Source organism: Lynx rufus, unplaced genomic scaffold (genome assembly GCF_022079265.1).
Source record: "Lynx rufus isolate CCGP_SWC_20201006 ecotype Redwood Valley unplaced genomic scaffold, mLynRuf1.p SCAF_7, whole genome shotgun sequence".
Lineage (NCBI taxonomy): Eukaryota > Metazoa > Chordata > Mammalia > Carnivora > Felidae > Lynx > Lynx rufus.
Window position 1 is genome coordinate 24573007 of NW_025814889.1, and position 21962 is coordinate 24594968.

The following is a 21962-nucleotide window of genomic DNA, read 5'->3' on the forward strand; positions in this document are numbered from 1 at the left end:
TAGCCAGGCTCCACTTTCTTTTCCCCTGTCATTCCTCATCCTCCACCCACATCTGGAAAGATAAGAGGCACCTCTCCCCTGACGCTGAGCACAAGAAGCGCTTGTGTCCTGTCCGCACACCTCCTCTGTGCTTTTTGTGTTGCACGGCTTGTGACTCCTCCACCTGCACGGGGCGGATCCAGGCGATCCTTACCCAGCGTGGGGGAGCGGGATTCTCTGGGCACTGAGGAACGGTCTTTGCACCCCAAGCGTGGAAATCTGGGCAGAAATGTCCCTTCCCCGCCTATGAAGCGGAAGCTGCCCACTAAGTATCACTCGTTTCTGTGGTAGCATGTGAGCTGCAGGCGGTGCTCCCAGACCACACAGCTTTCTGCTTCCTCGGGCACGTGATTTGACTTCTTTGGGCTTCTGTTTTGCGCCCCTTGGAAGCAGTGTAATAAAGTGATTAAGAGAATGGTCTCTGGAGTCCGACTCTTGGGTTCAAATTCTCATTCCACCGTTTCCCAGCCCTGTAACATCTGGTGCTCTCTGTGCCTCCAGGCCTGGCCCGTAAGTGAGTTAATACACGAGAAATCTCAGAATAGCTCCTGGCATATGATGAGGGCTTGGTAATTGTTCGCTCTTATCATCATCAACCACAAAAGAAATGCTTCTGGGACACTGTGCAGCTTAACTAAGATAATGTAAAGTGCTCATCATATGTACACCATAAATTTTAATCCAGTGAGTTTAGAAATAGAAGAGAGTTTTTAAATATCTCTTACTTTTCAGGAAGAAAGCTGGCATTTCTGTGCTGTTTTGTGTTGAAGTAACAGCATGAACAGGCTCGCTCTCTGAGTTATTTCTGCCTGGAAAGGGGGGTGTCATTGTGTTCTGAGCTCAGCACATCCTCGGCTGCCCAGATCTTACCACACTTTTTCTTTCGGCCAAGTTGATGGCTATCTTGACTCTTGTCAAAATTTCTAAATCGTCTCCCAGCTGGTGTCATAGATTCTTTAGTTTGGTTGAAAAGAGGAATCTCTTCCTGTACGTGGATCCGTGCCTGTCAGTGGTCAGGTCTGTGCCGTTGAAAGCGGTTGTGAGTTTGTTATTCATTCAAGTGGCCACCTGACCTTTCATGACAGGCAGATTTGTATCAAGGACCTGCAGCCAAACATTAACGCGGTCACAGACTTCATTAAGTCATCAAAAACATTCTCAGGGCTAAGAGAATGTTGCCCAGATTGTATGATCTGGCTTTAATTAGCCTCGGAGCATGGACAGTACCCAGCTCCTGTTCCTGCACCTAGGAGAAGGGGAGGAGGAGGATAATTAACAACAACAGCAAACATCTAGTGTTATGGCCAGATGCCCAGCACTCTGCTGAGGTTTAAAAGCAGCATCGCGTGTATTCCTCACAGCAGCCCTGTGAGCTAAGTGCTTTTGATCCTGCGTTTTACAGATGAGGAAACTGAAGCCCAGAAATACCAAGTAATACGCTAAGCTCACGTGGTAATACGTGGCGTATTTACACGCCCCTGGCAGGCTAACCGCAGAGTCTGCACCACTGGGCTACACAGATGCCTGAGCAAAGAGGGTGCCGACCAGAGGGTCACGAGGGACAGGATCCTTCATCATCAGTGACCCACCTCGGGAAGGAGACCGCACCTCGTCTGCCTTTCTCATGGAGTCAGCGTAGACATTTTCTCTCCGGTGGAGTAGACCTCATTCCTGTTCCCTCCTTTCGGTTTTTACCCAGTCTTTGTTTTCTGGAAATGTGGCAGGGTCTGCTTAGCAGAGCAGTGGGAAAGGCACTCAAGTGCCGGAGCCAGCTAGTTTTTTTTTGAGTTTTAAAAAGTGCTTAGAAGTCTTACTTCTCCTCCACTGAAAAAGAAAGGAAAAAAAAAGTTTCCATGTAGTTAATTACTTCTTGCAAGAGAAATACAGGAGCAGTAGGACCATGAAGACCCTTGAGAATGAGAAAACAGGATGTCAGAAGCGCGAGGTCTGAGGCTGTTTCACACATGTGAGGAAATAGCTGCATTTGAGAAATAAGTGAAATCACCAAAAATTTAGTATTAAAAGAAACTACAAATGAGGAAATACATATATAGCAACATCATGTGTGATTAGATCAGACTAGCTAGCCCTAAAATAAGGTCTACATCAATAGAAAAATAAAAATAAAGCCAACATTTAGGCCAGGTTTAGCACCGAGTGCCGGAAGCAGTGGGAAAGATGACTTATCCTGGGAAAGGGGTGGAAGGTGGTTTCCTTAAAATCTGAAAAAACCGTCTGAAGCTGACATCCTTTTATTAAAAGCACCAGTATCGTATGCATGTTTGACCTCCCTCTGCTGCAGTATCTCCTGACCAGCCTCACTGCCTCTCATTTGAGGGACCGGATGGATGCATCTGTGCACACAGACTGGGGCTGCCCGGCTCGGGCCTGCCAGCAGCTTATTTCAGAATTCTCTCTCTGCTTCAGGTCTCTGTCCTCGGATGCCCTGATCCAGCGGTGCATGAGATTGCCTATCAATACGGGAAAAACGTGGGAATAGCCTTTCAGGTTGGTCTGCTGCTTTTTAAGAACGTGGCCTGTTGGCACAGCGGGAGGGGCAGCCGCGATGCGGGATGTGGTGCTCTAGATGCCCTTCTTTCCCTTCCACCAGCTAATAGACGACGTGTTGGACTTCACCTCGTGTTCTGACCGGATGGGGAAACCAACGTCGGCAGATCTGAAGCTTGGGTTAGCCACCGGCCCTGTCCTGTTCGCTTGCCAACAGGTAGGTTTTCCAAACTCCCTTGGACACACTGCTTTGTCTGCTCCAGGCACAGCTGATGGGAAGGTATGGGGTAAGCATTTAGGTAAGCTGATAGGGGAGATACGGGAAAGCATTCAGGTAAGAGACCTGGACCTAGATTTGATCCTGGCCCTGGGGCTGAGATGTTGGGACCAGCCATTTTACTTCTAAGCTTTATCTGTGAATAAAACTTGAAACGGAAGAGATTACAACGTTCCCCTCAGGGTCGTACTGAGGATTAACTGAGAAAATGCTCGGAAGTACCTCGTAAATTAAATGCTGTATGTATTTAAGGTAGCATTACAATTATTTCCATATATTTTAGGCACTGACAAGGTGAATGGTTTCTGCATCTTGATTATAGGACTGGATTTGGGATGTGCCTCAGAGCCCCTTAAAAAGGCACTGAAAGGGCCTCCCAGCGTAAGAAATTCTGCAGTTCTCGAAGTTTAATGGGAACGTTTGCTGCTCTCAGAGGGCCTTGGCCATTGCCTCAAAATGTCAAGAACATTTACAAGGACAACTAGAACCACATAGTTCTTTCTTTCTCCAGATTGAGGGACTGTCAATTAAGGAAGTAAAAGCTGCCTTCAAATTCTCCTTCACGTGGATGAAAAAGCTTAGGAAGCTTCAGAGATGCTGCAGGGACTGGCGAGGCAGACATTTATTTCCAGAGCCTGCTCTGGAGGCCGGCCACATGGCTGTGGCTGGGCCAAGTGTGGTTTGAAGTGAGTGGGACATTGGCTGGCATTTGGACATCTTTTTAATAGATTGTAACTTTGCAGCATATTTAATCCGGTATTTAGCAAAGCAAGAAGATGTTCATCACCAATCCATGAAACGAAGAATTATTAGCTCTTTGGTCTAAAATTTTAGTAACTTTTAGTTTTTGAGAGATTTGCCTGTATTCTTTCTCACAATTTACAGAGATAAACTATGTCTTCCGTAGAACTCAGGGATTCTGTTTTGACATTATTGAAACCAGTGACCTTGCTTTTAATCAATTTCCCACCCAGGGAAGGAGAGATCATCTTTTGTCCACTGTCTAGCAGAGCCATGACCAGGGTAATTCTCCTTTAGGGGAATCCAGCAGCTGGCGGGGGTGAAGGGGCGGGGTGGACCAGGTGATCTTGGCCAACGCTAGTGGACATCAGTCAACTGAGGAATGAAGTACCCACTCACCCACCCAAAAGGAGATGTTGAAGCCCTTTGTGGAAATAGCAGTCCTCACTACCAGGCTCTGTCCTCTCAGAATTTTGAGGCAGAGGTGAGAAGAGAACGACGTGTTATAGATGGGTTCTTTCTCCTCATGAGACTAACTTGCCAGCCCAAAACTCAATAATATTAATACATGTGTTAAGTTCCGACAAAATTTATAAAATCCTCTTGTATACATTAACGCATGAGCAAGGAACATTTTCTTTTTTACTATTAACCCGCAAAACGGAGGATTCATAAACCATGTAAACGTAAAGGCATGCCTGAGGCCAGAAAGATCAGTCACTGGCTGCTGTCTGTACAGACTCCAAACGTTAGTCTATTCAGACGCTGGTTAGTAAATGTTGAGTCAGGAACAGGAGGAATGGAGGGAATGGAGACTGCCAGCTCAGTGAGGATTCTTTCAGTGAGGCCCTGAGGTTATCAAGATGACTAAGGAACAAGCCTTTTCCTAAAGAAGCTTGTAGTCTACTAAAAAGCTTGGTGTGCCGTACTTTTAGAAATCTTAACAATAACAAATAATTGTCATGAGCCCCAGGACACTAACAGCTGACTCCACTGAACCTTTTAAGATGATGGATGGAGAATGGATGCCTCTTCTGATTGTTTCACTATGAACCTATTTCAACAGACACTAATTAACTTTCTTCTACACAAAGGAGTTGTGAATTGTTCTCCTTTCAGATACACTGGGACAAAGTTGGGGAAAAATGGATCATTCCTGTATCACCCCAACCTATATGTGGTCAGTAATACATAAGAGATTTAAAAATACTGGTTTAAAAAAGGGGGGTGGGGGCAAGGAAAAGGAATACACAGAAGCTTACCGCGTCCTTAACCACAGTGCTACGGGTGTCTCACTGGGAAATGCAGCGTCACGAGGTACCCATTCACCCTCACCAGACAGTGCTGTTCCCATCTGCCCACAAGGCAGTAGGAAAAGGGAGTTAAAAGGCACATGGCCGCCTAGAAAGGGGAACACAGAGTGAGGCCAAGAGGGAAGTGACTCTGGAAAGAACCTGCTTCCTAAGTAGATCAGCTGTTTCTGTCCTGTGGCTTATCGGCAAAAGTTAGTACAAAAAAGCATTGTCGTTTTAAAAGAAAATATCAGGTTTAGTCTCCACTACAGATTATATCAGCAAAAAAGGGGTTCTTGGGGCGCCTGGGTGGCGCAGTCGGTTAAGCGTCCGACTTCAGCCAGGTCACGATCTCGCGGTCCGTGAGTTCGAGCCCCGCGTCGGGCTCTGGGCAGATGGCTCAGAGCCTGGAGCCTGTTTCCGATTCTGTGTCTCCCTCTCTCTCTGCCCCTCCCCCGTTCATGCTCTGTCTCTCTCTGTCCCAAAAATAAATAAATGTTGGGAAAAAAAAAAAAAAAAAAGGGGTTCTTGGCCAGAAATGTGTCAGATATTTATGGGGCTCAAAGTGATTTAGGGTAAAACAAGTTCCAAAATAACAGAAGACTGTGCAGTATCTTCATTTAATGAAAATGCATTGTTTTTGTGGTCTGCAAAGGATTCTTTCATACGTTACCTCTAATCTCACAACTCCTCTTTGTGGTAGGTATTATGCCCATTCTACAAATAAGAAAGTGATGTGCAAACTTGGCCAAAATTAAACATCTGGTAAATGGCACAGCAGACAATTAGACGCCAACTCCTCTCAGACCAGTGTTCCTATCACTACCCAATGTATTACCAGTGCCAGTGCTGATGCTGATGCAAGCTGGCGCCTGCGGAGCTTGTCCGATCCCCAGTGGGGCTTCCCGCAGAGCAGGTAACTGGCGTTCTCTGCACTGGCGATGCTCAACGAAGAGCTTCTGTGTTGGCTTCCATGATTTGTCGTTAACCTAACCCATTTAGTGGACTCGTTGTGAGATGTTTGTAATCTTTTCCACAGGTAGGGGAATTTTGTTTGCCAATTAATTAGCCCTTGCATTTTTCCATTTGCGAACACTGAGTCTCCACCAAGACAAACAAGCTTGGGAAGCCATTTTTCCTTTTTAACTTCACACAGCGGGTTGTCTTGTAATTGGAATTTGTTGGACCCAGCAATTTAGTAGAAACTCCCTCTCTCTGGAATTCACTATTTTTGACATCTCCTGAAGGTTTCTTGATAACCTTGGTACAGGGGATTTAAGGAAAGTTTCGGCATTTCTGAGAGGTCCCCATGATGACCGTGTCCTTCCATGTATACCTGTATACGTATTTTCTGTAAGAACAAAAACATCATGTTGAATCTTTAAAAAGTATAGAAGTTGGATTTTGAGATCTTCAGAAACAAAATGGAAGTGGTTTTTGGTGGTGTGTGTGTGTGTGTGTGTGTGTGAGAGAGAGAGAGAGAGAGAGAGAGAGAGAGAGAGATTACATTAGTTCTCAAATAAAGCTCTTTTCCTTTCTTCTGTTTCCCTTATTTGATAAGTCACCAGACCTAAATGTCAGCCTGTAGCTGTACTTCCAACTGCTGTCACCATCCCCAGCCCCTGCACCAGCTGCACAGGCTTCTGTTGGTGTTGTGACTAGCTGGTCCCTTAAGAGTTAGACAGGTTTCGTCTGAGCAAGCTCACTACATTTATCGATCACCTTCGTAGTTTGGTTTATGGACATATTTCACGGAATAGGAGTTGTCATACTCTTAAAAGGTTTTCCCCTTAAAACAGCCTGGACAAACAAAAATTTTCTTATTGCTCACTAAATCTGCAAGCAGGCAACTGTGGTTCCTGTTAGGTTTCTCATTTCTCCACCTACACGGTAAGGGGACAGGGCAGTGCCTAAGGAAGAGTTTGGTATTTGCATATTAAAATTGTACACACTACTTGTTTAAAGGAAGGATGTAGTCACACTCCATGCAAATATTTTCTTCAAACTTTGCTTTCTCGATGTTTTTTATAGTAAAAGGAATCAGAGAAGCCACCCAAGCAGCACATTTTACCATATTTGTTGGTGTTACAGGAAAAGCTCATATACCATAAACAAGGTAATTTACCAGATGCCCAGGACAATATCATTATCAGTTTTGGGGGCATAGCCTTCCAGAAATCAGTTTTAGAGTGTGGTATTAAGACAAATGCCTATTTAATTTTGCTTTTTACCACTAAAATTGACTGATTTGAGCTTTCCTGATTTTGTTTCGTGTAAAATTTATTCTTTTAAAAGGTCACTAACTAAAACAAATTACTGGTTTTCATTTAAGTGTTAACTAGTTGCTGGCCTTTACATTTTCTAAGCATGTGAGCAACCTCTACGTGTTTAGAACTTTGTTCTGACACATACTTGACTCTGAAAGGAACATTCTTAATTCTTCCTCTGTCATCATCCGGTTGAGGTTTTTCTATGTGTGCCCTATTTTTTCTTCTAGGATTACTAATACCGTGGTGGTGGTTACAGGACAACAACTTCAGGCTCACTGCCAGGGAAAAACTGGCAACTGCTGTAAGCACTGATGTGTCCAAAACTAAATATATCTTCCCTCTTATTTCATGGAACCAGAAGCTGTTAGAGCTAATGGATTTTAGCTCCCATAGTTGAACTCCCTCGGGACACTGAGGAGGAGGCCAGGACACACAGGTTGAAGCCCACTCAGCTATGTCGGCACCACAACTAGAGCTTCCCATCTAGAAAATGCAGTGACTCAGAGCCCTAACTTCCTGATTTTGTTAATGGTGGTAATTCTCCTGAATTATTGCTAAGTAACACAGAATATAGATTTTTATCTTCAATGTATGCATTTTCTTTTTTTCTCTTAGTGCCACAGTTTAACTTTGGTCTTCTTTATAATCAACTACAGCAACCTGTCTCTACCTGTCTCCTGTAACTCAGTGGTTCTCAACCTTGGCTGCACATTAAAAACACCTGGCGAACTTTTCAAATCCTGATGCCCAGGACAGACCCCCACCCAATACAATCACAGTCTTTGGGAGCAGATCCGAGCAGCCATAAACTTCCCACGTGACTCCAGGGCGCAGTCAACGTTGAGCATCCGTTGCTCTGTTCCACTCGAGCTGCTAAGGCAGGGCTCTGCTCAGATCCTTCAGTAGCTTTCAGTGTCACTCAGTTTAGCACTAAAAGTAGAATACCTAATTCCCAGCCTCATCCTAAGCGAGTGTTTTTCAAAATGTTAGCAGAGACCAGCAAAACCCACATCATCTGGAACCTGTTAGAAATGCGTGCCTGGGTCCCAACCCTATTGAGTGGCAAACTTTGAGGGAGTGGTCCAACAGGCCTCTGATGATTATGGTTCAATCTAAAGTTTGAGGACCAGAAGAGCAGCCAATAAGGAGATGTTAGGGATGTACTTTGTTCCCTCACTCTCTTTTACTCAGTGTTGGGCCCAAGGATAGAATAGAAAGAACCCCAGAATGAACAAACATCAACAGCTGCCTCTCCTGAGCATCAGCCAGTCCCTGGGCTTGGAAATGGGTGTCTCTCTTAGCTCTGCTGCTTTAATTGCTACAATTTACTGCCCCCCCCATCCAACATCATCTAAACATGTAACCACCTTTTTGTTTTTTCCTGTTGTTACAAACTTAAGTGGTAGAACATTTGATTCTCACAAGAGCAGTAAATAGATCTTCTTTCTTTATGATTAGTTCCCAGAAATGAATGCTATGATAATGAGACGGTTCAGTTTACCAGGAGATGTGGACAGAGCTCAACAATACGTATTACAGGTAAGATTATCTTACAAAGATTATTTTACAACATGGCAAGTTCTTTAGCCAAATAATGTAACAAATTTTAGATGCAAAACCAAGTGTGTTCAGTTGTTGATTTGGCAAAAACAGAGGGAGAAACTTGTATAATTCTTTTTCCTTCTAGAAGTCTTTCTGAAGACTAATTTAATTGGCGTTGGGTAAGGCTTGGATATTAGGATTTCACTAGTTGGAAACCAGCCTTCCCCAAATCCACTGGTAGCACTGCTGTTTTCCCTGTCGCCCAGCTCTGCCTCCTGGTGTAAGCTCTTGTCTCGGCCACAGCCAGGTTGTCGGGCTCTTGCAGTTGCCTACCCGGCATGGTCTCTCCTCATCCCTCTTACAACTGTGATCAATGGTAACTTAAAAAAAAAAAACAAAAAACCTACACAGGCAGACTGTTTAACCTTCAGGGTCTGTGAGCTTATTTCACATCTAGTGCCGCATATCCTCAACTTTTCTGTAGAAGCCAGATCTTTTTACATACTTAGTTTCGATAACTGTATTTTGAGAATGACCTATTTCCAAATTCCAAATCCAGAGTCATTTGGGGCCAACAGATCAATGAATGAGACGGAGCAAGCAATTTTTAGTGAGCCAGTGTGTGGTCTGAGATCTGCGATTAGTGCAGTACTTGAAAGACTTCCAAATAATAACTTTTAAGATTTCCAAAAAGCAAGGCCCCTCTCAAGGATAGATTTCTCTTAACTCTCTAAACTGTTAAGCATCATAATTTGCTACCACCTTTGTGGAGGGTAGTTTGGCAGTACTGCTAAAAAACTTAGTGTGAGAAGGGGCTTTAGCTAATAAAGAAGTCGATGTGCCTGGGAGAGGTTCTGGTGTCAGAATAGTACCACCAACCACTGAAGTGAAAAGTGGGACTGAAGAGGGAAAATGAATTGTTGCTCTTAGCAAAACCATGAAGTTCCAACGAGCCCAGGCAGAAATGCATTTAGAAAAGTACAAGAATGTTCACTTAACAAATTCTCCAAAGACCTCTGAATTCTAACTCCTTTCACCCCGAGCTCCTAGTCCCTATTTCTTCATGAAAGATGGACAAGTAGGACTTACTTGGTAGGATTACTAAATAGTTGAGTAATGCTTGCTGAGACCAAGATGGACAGAAACAGAGAAAAATATCAGTAGGGGGGGGTTGAAAAATACTGTATCCATAAAACAAGAACAGGATATTAAAAAAAAAAAGAACAAGCTCTAAGAAAGTTTGATTGTGAAAAACTCCAAAGAAGGGTTAGAACGTTAAACTGAGCAGATCTTCAAAAACGTAAACAGCAAGGGAAGAAAATGAGCTTTTAGAGGATCAATGAGGTAACATATTTCAGGAAGAGGAAAAAAAACAAAATCAAAGAAAAGAGTGGCCCCTACAAAAGGAGAAGAGACCAAAACTGGCTCAAGTGTATTGCAAAACCACTAGATGATAGAAGGCAGAAAGCAAGGCCTTCCAAATGACAAAGAAACTTTTTTTTTTTAAGGTTATTTTTATTTTTGAGCGAGAGCAAGCATGAGCAGGAGAGGGAGAGAGGGGATCCCAAACAGGCTCTGCACTGGCAGCACAAAGCCCAACGCAGGGCTCAAACTCAAACCACAAGATCATGACCTGAACCTAGACTGAGTCAGACACTTGACCAACTGAGCCACTCAGGCACCCTAATGAGGAAACATTTCCAAACAAGAGTTTTATATCCAAACCATCCATTAAATGTGAAGGTGGAAGTCATCACTCAAAAACTATAAAGTTGAGGCGCCTGGGTAGCTCATTCGGGTAAGCGTCCGACTTTGGCTCAGGTCATAATCACAGTTCATGGGTTTGAGCCCTGCATCCAGCTCCATGACGTCCGCGCAGAGCCTGCTTGGGATTCTCTCTCTCTCTCTCTCTCTCTCTTACCCTCCCTCATTCGTGTATTTCCTTTCTTTTTCAAAATAAACTTAAAAAAACTATAAGGTTGACTTTCAGTACCCATCCTCTGAGTTATCGCTGGATGTATTTCAGGAACAACATGGAAACATCAGGAAAGAGAAAGATGCAGGCACTCAAACCAGTGGAATGAACTACAGTTTGATGAAGACAACTGTCTGTTAGAGCTAAGGCAGTCCGTCTAAACAATGAACAGAATGATGAAGGCAGTGGAAAGATTGGGGATCAGGAGTTTTTCCCCAAAGAGGAAGAAAAGGAAGCATTTACATTCATAAGTGGGCTCCTGTACACTAAGGCAGGGCAAACTGAAACTTGTCCTGTTTTGTGTCAGTTGGTAAAGTACAGAAAATCAGAACCTTTCAGACCAATGTCACTAATATTCTATTCTGAATAGGGGCCTTGTGAGCTTGGAACCATGGAGAGGGAGATGAAATTATAGTACATGACTTGATTCTGCAGTAAATGTATTTTTACATTACGGAAATAGTATTTTATTAGTGTCCAGCTTTTAGAACCAACATAAAAACATGGTTAGAGAGGAGAATGCAAATCTCTATAGTGTAAATGTATAAAGAATAGGAGCACTTGATAGGATAGGATATCCTGGAGATAAAGTGAAAAGTTGATGCTACATGATGACAAAAGTAATTAAGAAAAGATGGCAATAGAATTATCAAAATAAGAGGCCTAGGGTGGGTGGGCTAAATCCTCCTCAGCAGGAAGGCAATAGCTAGTAACTAAAGTTGCTAATTAAGACCTCAAAAACCAACAGATGACTGTGCCTTTGGAGGGAGGAAAGTATTGATTTTCATCATAAGGGCTCGGTACTTTTGTTATATATTGTGTTTCAACTTTAGATTCTTTTCACTTAAAAATTGATACTGTATACATGTAGAACTTTTTAAAAACTAATACTTAAAAACTAGGGAAAGGCAATGGCTATTTGAGATGAGTTCGCTGCTTTGTTAGCCTCATTCTGAGAAAAGTGCCTAAAGCAGCTGAACCGAGGAGTTGGAGGACACTTGAAACATAGTTTGGCTGTTGATCAACCTGATCTCAAAAGTACATCTTAATTCTCTACTATAGCAGGGAATTCGGAGCTGATCCAGTGAGTGATGCATCTGTTCTCTTGTTCTGTACCCGCCCCCGCAGAGTGACGGTGTGCAACAGACAACCTACCTCGCCCAGCGGTACTGCCACGAAGCAGTGAGAGAGATCAGTAAACTTCGACCGTCCCCTGAAAGAGACGCCCTCATACAGCTTTCAGAAATTGTCCTCACGAGGGATAAATGACAACTCTTTCTGTTATTTCTGGCAGCTATTTTACCAGACTGTGCCTAAGGAATTTTGTGAAATATACTTTGCTTCACGTGCAGATAACCAAAAATCATTTAAAGAAAATCATTTCAACCTTATTGATGGGCAATTTTTTTATTGGCAAAGTTTTTCAGAAAACTTTTTAAATGTAATTAAACCATCCGAATCTGTCACTCTAGTCCTGTAAATCCTAATAGAGGTATCTTGATGGTTATATGTGGTATTGTTTACACTGTTAAGATCCACATGTAAAGCCATAACACAAATAAATAATGTTAAAATTCAAATGGTTTATCTTGTTTCACCATAGGAGTCAAGGTCACAAAGTTGTGAAGTCTACATCTCAATCCACATTAGTTAAGATTTTAACAGTATCCAAAATTCATATGAGAATGGTTTATTATAAAAGACTGTACATAAAATTTAGACAACAGGTTATATACAAAATTAAGAGAACATTCCACTTGAAAAAATGAAAAAGGTGGCTAGCTGATCACTAGTGATACTGAAATCATGTTTAAAATTAACAAAGGCAAATGCATATACAACAGTCACATTGATTTGGTAGCAATAATGGCCTTTAATTTTCAGAAATAAATGTTTTGCACTAGTCTTACCATTTACTATGCTGTTACAAGTCTGTAACGCCCAGTACATAACTGCAATTTGAAATCCAAACAAAGCCTCAATACACAGAAACCCACACTTGAGTGCTCTACTTTAATATCCTAGGCAATACAGAATTACACACAAGATAAGAAAAAACATCCCGCCAACCTTCCCTTAAATTAAGAGGAGACACACAAAGTGCATGTGTTGCATTTCAGTTATTTCAAAAGACAATATAAATCTGTTGGTCAGGTATAGATCCCTGTTCACTGATTAATACATGATCCACCATTTTTTGAATTATTTTCCTTTTAAAACCGTTTTATGTTGCTAGTGCCAGGTAATGGATTAATAGTGCCTATTGAAAAGTCCATTGCACCCACTTCTACAAAAACAATACGTAAAAGAGACTTACAGTTTCCTTTTATTGAACCACTATACAACAGCCCACTGGAAAACAAGGACATAAGAGCAGTCCCTAAGAATTTGACTTAACAGAATGTGCACACTTTGACACATTTTCTTAGCTTTGAAAAAATTACGTTAGAAAAGGAATTCAGTAGATTGACTTGTAAATACCCATCTCAGATTTTAAATCTGCAAAAATCCATCACTGCCGTTGGGACAGGTTGAGATAAGGCTAGTATTTTTTTTTTTTTCAGTTACTATATTGAGAAAATAGAACCATAATTCTGCAATAAATCAGTATACTTTATTTATTTATTTATTCATTTTAAAAGCAAACCAGTGAAGGAAAGGACAAAAACCTTTGGTTCACTTATTTATGAATGGAAAAAATTTATAATGCAAATTCACTCATTAAAAAACTTAGGTACAAATTACAACATTACAGATAACCCTTTGTTTTGTTTCACATGGAGACCTTAGAGACTCAATTCATTTCAAGAGACCTAAGTACGAGTACTCCAAGTAAATATTACACAAATTGGAAGCATCTTGGATTTTTTAAGTATATTTCAATACATAAATTTGTATGCATGCTTTAAACAAATATATTTCAAGAATGAGAAAGTCTAAACAAAAAGTATGACCAGCACCAGGATTGAAGTTTTCTGATTTTAATATTAGTCTGACATAGCGTTAGTAACCATGCTGCACGGAAACATGTAATGGTACAGTCTGAATCATGATTTGTTAAATATTCTACCCCACACCCCCAGAATACTTAGGCTGGTCATAAAGTTAACTGTGTAAGTAAGTACATAAGCATAATCAGGTATGGACAGCCTCCTGTATTAATTGCTGTTTAGCAATACACAAACTGCCTCAAAGACTTATGCTTACAGGTAGACATTCAATTATACCAATAAAACAGCATGTCCTGAAAATATGGGCACGTTTGAAAACATTTTAAGACAATTCTGTTAACCATAATAGTCCCACAGTATGACTGAATAATAAGAACCTACTTTAAAAGCAAAAAATTTAATCAGCATAGTGCATGATTGATTCAACATAGTTCCCAGGGAACAGACCAGTCACTCGATTGCAGACTCCTTCATACCAGCCATCGTCATTCTTCTTTATTACATAAATGATTGCACCCTCCATAAATGATAGCTCATCATCCTTGTCTTTCGTATAATCATATATTGCCACAACTATGGAAAAAAGAGTTGAAATACCATGTAAGTATAAGTGCACCATTTCCAGCATTAACTGAATTTTAAAATGTAATGCCAATTAAATCTATAGTATAGCAAAAACCAACCATTTGTATGAAAATTGTGAATTCTTACATTAATAAATACAGGTAAGTCAGTGGCCAAACAATGTGCCTAAATCACTGGCTTGGTCTTAGGATAAAACTGACAATTTGACTAGCTAGAAATCAATAGTTTCAACCAATCCATCCAGGAAAGATCTTCCTATTTTAGTACTGGATGTCTCATTTGTACAAATATCTACTAAGTGCCAGCCACCGCAAAGCAACATTTCCCCAAAGTACTGGGCAAAGCTACAGAGTCAATCAGTAAATCAGGTAACAACCCAAGCTATCTAATTTGAAAATACACATCTCCTGGGAGGTAAATCTCATCCTACTCATCCACAGAAAATATACATGTAATTTACGGGGCTAGCCCTAGATTTAAAAAAAAGAAAGAAAAAACAACTTACACATTTTAAAGGCCAACAGGGTTTTTAACTTTTTTTTTTTTTAAGTTTATTTATTTTTCAGAGACTGAGTATGAGCGGGGGTAGAGTGAGAGGGAGACAGAACCTGAAGCTGGCTCCAGGCTCTGAGCTGTCAGCAGAGCCCAATGTGGGGTTCAAACCCACAAACCACGAGATCATGACTTGGGCCGAAGTCAGACGCTTAATCAACTGAGCCACCCAGGTGCCCCAACAGGATGGGGTTTTTTTTGTTGTTGTTGTTTTAAGTGGTAAATAGGTGAGAAAAGACCCATTAATTAAGACTTAGAGAACTGTAGGGGCGCCTGGGTGGCTCACTCAGTTAAGCGGCCGACTTCAGCTCAGGTCACAATCTCGCGGTCTATGGGTTCAAGTCCCACATGGGGGGCTCTGTGCTGACGCCCAGAGCCTGGAGCCTGCTTCAGATTCTGTGTCTCCCTCTCTCTCTGCCCCTCCCCCACTTGCACTCTCTCAAAAATGAATAAACGTTAAAAAATAAAAAAAATTAAAAAAAGACTTTGAGAACTGTTTGCAATTCTGTGGTATTTGATTATTTTAAGTTCAAATATTCATTTCCTTTTTAACAGTACTATGGAAAGGACAGTCACCAAAAAAATCACAAGTTTTCCAAACAACTGGTTTATGAATTTTATTGTTCCTTCATTCTGCCTTTATAGCCTGATAGTTCTGAAGTTACATGCAATTTTCTAGTGTATGTGAAATGGTATGTCATATTTTCATTGATTACCTCATGTTATCTTTTTCTTAAAACAGTTCTTAAGATACTTAAGATATTCTGGAACTCACTTTTCCCCTAAGAAAGATAGCTTCTCCTCATAATTATTCTGAATTAGTGAATTATAATAAAGAACAGACCTGAAGCACTGATCCATAGCACCATTTACTAAATTAAAACAGGCAACCTTTTTTTTCCCTTTACAAAACTGTATTAAGTAAACTCAACAAGTCCATTTGTCTCCATTTTAATCCTGCAGCAGATCAGTACTGTGATTACAAGCTCACCAACCTATCCAACATACAGAATAAATTATTATCCTGGTATTGTTTTTGGCTAAATAACCACTCAAGAAAATGAGTGATTACTAGAAAACCATTAGTAAGGAAAACACTGTAATATTTTAAATAGCCAACGTAATACTTACTAATGTGTCAATTACTTATTATTTATTAGCGTTGGTAACACTAATTTCTCTGTACTGAGAGTAAAAATGGGTTAGGTTGTGTAGTGTAGATGACTTTTGAACTGATCGTGACAAAAGCCTCATATCCTCAAAGTTATTCAGAATTTTTAGTTCCACTTAGACAAACAGCTGGTGAGAGTACTGAATCAAATTAATTGTTTCTATTTTCCAAGTCCTTTTGTAAATCAATCCTGATCACAGCCAACCTCCCCTCCTTCCAGTGCATATACTCTCATATAATAAGGCTTACTACTAAGAATTTAATCATGAAAATTCAATGTCCATTCCACTCTCCAGAATCTGATTCATATAAATAGCTAAACTCCCCCTTCTTCTGTATGTACTGTCAGATTTTTTTGAAACTCAAAGTCTAATACTCTAATCCTACATGACAAAAATTTGAAGACAGCTATCTAGTTCCTCTGCCACCCTTTCCTCAACTTAGAAATACTGCTTTCAACTGTTTCACATTATAGGTACACTTCCCAGATATTTTGCCTCCTGAATATTCTCCTCTTGAAGGCATTCCCATCTGCGGGATCTTAAAGTGTGATACTCAAAACTGAACATAATGCTAGTATAATATAAATGGATATGATAAGAATGGCACACAGTAGGTTAAAGTTCAGCTAATGTACCCTAAGAATTTGGCTTTTAGATTCTAAACAGTCATAACATACTATCAATACATTCAACTAAAATCCTATTAAACCAGGCCTTATTCATCTTGTGATTATAAAAGTAACTATTTAAAAAGACTTTAAATAGAGGGGTGCCTGGGTGGCTCAGTCGGTTAAGCACCCAACTCTTGATTTCGGCTCAGGTCATGACCTCGTGGTTCATGGGACTGAGCCCCACATCGGGGTCCATGCTGACAGCATGAAGCCTGCTTAGGATTCTCTCTCCCTCTCTCTCTGTCCCTTCTCTGCTCATGTGTGTGCTCTCTCAAAATTATAAACTTTAAAAAAAAAAAAAAAAAGGCTTTAAATACAATCCTACTAAATCTCAACTCTCTGATTTAGACTATGGGTCAGCAAACAATGGCTCATGGCCAAATCCAAGCCACTACCTTTTCTGTAAATAAAGTTTTATTGGGGGCACCTGGGTGGCTCAGTCAGTTAAGCATCTGACTTTGGCTCAGGTCATGATCTCACAGTTCGAAAGTTTGAGCTCCACACTGGGCTCACTGCTGTCAGCACAGAGCCCACCTCGGATCCTCTGCACCCTCCCACCTTCCCCCCAACTCCCCTCCCCCCAACTCTTCCTCTCCCCAACCACCCTCTCTCAAAAATAAATAAAACATAAAAAATAAATAAATAAAGTTTTATTGGAACATGGACAGACATATCCACTCACTATGTAGCATCTATGGCTGCTTTTGTGCTACAACAGTGGGGCTTACTAGTTGTAACAAAACAGACTAAAGTTGGCAAACTTAAAAATATTTCATTTGCAAGACAAATATCAAATCATTACATTGTATACCTGAAACTAGCAGAATGCTGTTGCGTAATTACACCTCCAGTTTTGTTTTTTTTTTTAAGTTAAAAATATTTTGGGGGCACATGGGTGGTTCAGTCAGTTAAGCAGCATCCAACTCTTGATTTTGGCTCAGGTCAGGTCATGATCTCATAGCTTTTGAGTTCAAGCCCTGCATCAGGCTCTGCACTGGCAGTGTGGAGCCTGCTTAGGATTCTCCCTCTCCCTTTCAAAATATATACATAAACTTTAAAAATATGTATTTATTATATGGTGTTTTACAGAACACGTGTGATGACCACTAATATAAGACCATTATTTTAATTTGCAAAGACATTTTTTAAATTCTGCTCTATTGCCAAATATATTAATATTAATATTAACCATAATATTTCAAATTTATCAACTTTTTATTAGTTCCATAGTAGTCCCAATTTAAAGTTAAATTTGCTTTTCCAAGCCAGGAACTACAGGTACACAATTCAAGACTATTTAAGTTTATCACCTTCATAATAACCATAACATATCTCTATTTGAAGGTACAAGAGAATCTAAACATAAAGTAGAATATTCGAGATTTCCTGAACAGTGTGTAGAGTACCTGTTTAAAAATATTTAGAAAGGTACATACAGCACAGAGACAGATGGTAGCTACACTTGTAGTGAGCATAGTATAACCTACGAGATGCTGAATCACTGTGCTGTAAACCTGAAACTAATGTAACTTTGTATCAACTAAAAAAATTTAAATACACACACGTACATATAAAAGGAATACAGCAAATTCCCTTTTAGCCATGTATTCAAAACTTGGGCACAAGAGAATGCTGCAGGTCTCAAGAGCTATAGAGCTACTTAAATGCTTAAAGGCATTTAATCGAGTAAAGCCAATGGAAGGGAATATATTTCAAAGGCAATCAAACTGATTAGCCACATTGTAGAAATTTTGCTTTAAATCTTTACTAATTCTGTATCTTTAGTAAGTCATTTAACTGCTATTTTGTGCCTTACTGGTTTCATCTGTAAAATGCAAACAGGCAAGTTCATCTCCAGCCTACGTCATTTGAAAAAGCACATCTAACATAATACACTTTTAATTTGAAAAATAAAGACCATCCCTTTATAATGGAAATGTACAGAAAATAAGGTTTGACTAAATTATCTTAGCTGGATAAGGCCATTCAAAGGGTGGCTCAGCTGGTTAAGTGCCTGACTTCTGGCTCAGGTCATGATCTACAGGTTCGTGGGTTTGAGCCCCATGTCAGGCTCTCTGCTCTCAGCATGGAGCCAATTTTAGATCTGCTGTCTCCCCCTCTCTCTCCCCTCCCCCGGGTTCTCTCTCTCTCTCTCTCAAAAATGCTTATTCAAAGGGCTGCAAACACCAGACTATCAGATGTTCTTTATGGCTCTAAAAATTCTATAATTAGGTTATTTTCCTTCACCTGAATTCAGTGATGACTGTACCTTACCTTTCTCAATATAATTCTTGGGGGCCCAAGCAGGATCCCCATCTGCATATGGATCATTATACTGAACTACTGCAGCCTCTTCATCCTCATAATCCACTGGGGGTGGTGGTGGCGGAGGTGGAGAGTCATCAAACATAGGAATGTCATCTGGGGGAGGTGGCGGTGGTGGGGTTGGACTATCAGCAACTGAAAGAATTCGGATAATTAATTTGAATCAGAAATTAGAGTAAATGAAAACTCTTAAGTTAAAAGAAGAATTTAAGAAAGCTCTAATTTGTATACAGCATGCACTATAATAAGACATGCAGTGATTAGAAATAAAAGCTTGGTGTGTTAGAGCTTCTACTACTCTTAATAATAATATGAACAATAATAAAATGAGTTAAAAATAAAGGTATTAGGAAGTGCTACAAATCAATGAATGCAGGAGGTTAGGAAACAATGTCTCTTTTTATAAAAATTATAGGAGTAAAAAAGTTTCCTTACTCCAACACTGAAATCGGAACAAACATTACCCTTTAGTTAGCCTACCTCCTTGTAAATAAGCCATATGTCACATTTCCCATTCGGGCTACTGTAAATGTTAGGAATACCATTTCATATATGGTTTGATAACCATTCACTGTGCACATTCAGGTCCCTGATTTGGCTTTTAGTTATCTTTTAGTTCCCCAGAAATAAGCCTCCAGTGGGTGGGGTATTTATTTTTGTCTGTTTTAATCGAGAAAAAGGTTTGTGGTACCAGGTCTGCTTCTATGTGTAGGTTTGCTATTATTTACAAGAGAAAATTAAATTAGAAATTAAATAATTCCAAGCTAATACAAAATTTTGTTGAGTATTTTCAAAAATGTTTGTATTCAGAATCAACTTTTTAAATGCAGAAAGGAGCTAAGATTCTTGCATTATTGCTGGTAAAACTTAAGCATGGGATGAGGGAAAGACTAGATCCTAATGTTCCAATTGTCTCAGAATACATCCACAATATTTTTTTAATAAAGTATTACGGGAAGATATAATTAAAAACAAACAAACAAACAAAAATGAACTTATATTGTGCAAAACAATAAAAACGACTCATACCTCAAGCTGTAGATGGGTGTGGTACATGTGTGTGTTACTTAAATAATCAAGGGTGTCAACAGTGAGATGAGGAAGTATCAGGCTAGAACTAGGCTCTCTGAACTATGATGATTCCAGGTAACAATGCTCTCAAGAGTTCAAAGCCAAAACACACAACTAATTCTTAATTCAAATTTCTGATCCATAAATTTCTTTGAAAGCTAAAGACAAAAATTCTTTGACACAAATTGACATAAGAATTATATAATATCTGCAGAGGAGAAATACAGAATACTAAAATACTAACTCGAATGCCAATATCTGGGGCCATTTATGTGATCAAAGAAAGCAGTCATAATCTACTTGTTAATACAGATTTTAAAGTTTATTCTACCCTATTTGGAATAACGTGCTGAGAATGTAACAAAGGGATCCAAATTTAAAACATCTGTGGATAAAAGCCCTACTTCCATAACCTCTTCAATTCTGTGATTTTTATTTTATCCTGATGGTACAAGAAAGACTTACTAGAAAACACATCCTGTGCAGTGATGCTCATTCTGATAGCTATCTAACAGGTCTATAATTTATTTTTCCACCAAATGCTTGATTCCGTTGTATTTTTGCCCTTACTTTCTACACAAAGCTTTCTAGTATTATTGACAGGAGAAGAAAATGGGTATGAATCCATCCTAACACCAAAGAGCCATAGCTCATATCCTTAATTTGGCTTACTGTGTAAATTACACATTTGCTGTGCCTAAATTGCGTTTACTCTTGACTTATATATAACTTACTAGTTTAATGTTTTCACTCCATTGTCTTCATATCCAAACTCTGTGAATCTATACTGGCTTATCTCCAAATTATATATACACAGGGGCAGAAGTCTGGTCAATCTAATTCTCTATGCATAATACTTTGTCTAGCATCATGCATAATTAGTTCAAAAATGCTTCCTGATGTTAATCATATACAGATGTAAAGACACTGCTGACTTTTTTAGGGGCTTATGTCTTAAACTGAAACACATTTAACAGGTTAACTACCACATGCATTCATTATCACCAATTTTTAGTGTCACAGGAAACTTCATATTTAAAAGAACACAGAAAATCTGTACTCCATAAAACATGTAAGATATTGACACAAAGTTCATAATTCTCCTTACATGCTTTCAAAGAAAACAGATGCCAAACAAAGTTGGGCACTCTGCAGCCCAAGGAAAATACTGATTCCAGTTCGTAAGTTTGGGAAAAGGAACTAAAATAAAATAGTTAAGTACCATGGTCCTCCTTAGGGAAAAAAATGCATACCTAGAATTATGTACATTAATACTGAATTTCTATAAAAAAGAATTACCAAAAATGCTAGTCAATATGTTCTGGCTCCATTAAATGGATGTTTATTATGGCTATTTTAAAATATTTCCTCCTAATTTTGGCTGTAAGGCAGCTCAAGTTTTTAAACTCTTATAGCATTAAGGACCAGCAATTTATCCTCATTCCCTTCTTTTTAAAAATAAGATTCACTTAAGTTTAAACATATGGAAGTTTTCGAACAACTGTTAAGAATAAGGGTGGTTTACACTCAGAAATTTCAACATTTTGGAACCACAATGTTTTATGAAAAGCCCATTCAATCCTATATGTTTCTTAAAGGTCGAAATTTGAACTCTTCCCAGAGTCTAGCACATAACACTGAGTAAACAATTATTTGACTAGAGGAAGGGAGGAAATATGGAGATTACACAACAGGGTCAGCAAAGGCTGAACAATGGCATTTGCCACAATGTATTTTCCTGGAAGATGAGGTGATCAGTCATGTGGGCTACATATTTGTTCAAATCATTCTAAAATTTATTTGCATGGTGATGATTCCCAAGTGAAGTAAATCACTACTAGACCAGTTAACCATCTTAATCTCAACAGCTATTTCGGCATAGTATAATTCAGTAACAGTGGTTTTTTTCATTTTGTCAACATGCACTCTGATCGTGTAGTTAGGATTATATATCTTCTGGAACCTCAAAGTAATCAGGCAGCAATATAAA

The 21962-nt window shown here is 39.7% G+C and overlaps 2 protein-coding genes across 8 annotated transcripts in view; one reads left to right on the forward strand and one right to left on the reverse strand.

The window, feature by feature from the left end:
- Positions 1 to 12218, forward strand: part of PDSS1 (decaprenyl diphosphate synthase subunit 1) — a 42283-nt gene extending 30065 nt beyond the window's left edge. The window contains exons 8-11 of one of the 2 annotated variants that reach the window (XM_047066714.1): positions 2467 to 2547; positions 2651 to 2764; positions 8586 to 8666; positions 11773 to 12218. In XM_047066714.1, coding sequence (XP_046922670.1) covers positions 2467 to 2547; positions 2651 to 2764; positions 8586 to 8666; positions 11773 to 11913 — 417 coding nt within the window. In that variant the 3' untranslated portion in view covers positions 11914 to 12218. Of the gene's footprint in view, positions 1 to 2466; positions 2548 to 2650; positions 2765 to 8585; positions 8667 to 11772 lie in introns of those variants that run through there. The other variant, XR_006959868.1, reaches the window with a different exon arrangement.
- The window catches only part of ABI1 (abl interactor 1), a 130117-nt gene continuing 120190 nt past the window's right edge, over positions 12036 to 21962 (reverse strand). For 5 of the 6 annotated variants that reach the window (XM_047066711.1, XM_047066710.1, XM_047066712.1 and 2 more), the window contains 2 exons: positions 18851 to 19036; positions 12319 to 14168 (listed from right to left, as the gene is read on the reverse strand). In XM_047066711.1, coding sequence (XP_046922667.1) covers positions 13993 to 14168; positions 18851 to 19036 — 362 coding nt within the window. In that variant the 3' untranslated portion in view covers positions 12319 to 13992. Of the gene's footprint in view, positions 14169 to 18850; positions 19037 to 21962 lie in introns of all 6 variants that reach the window. The other variant, XM_047066713.1, reaches the window with a different exon arrangement.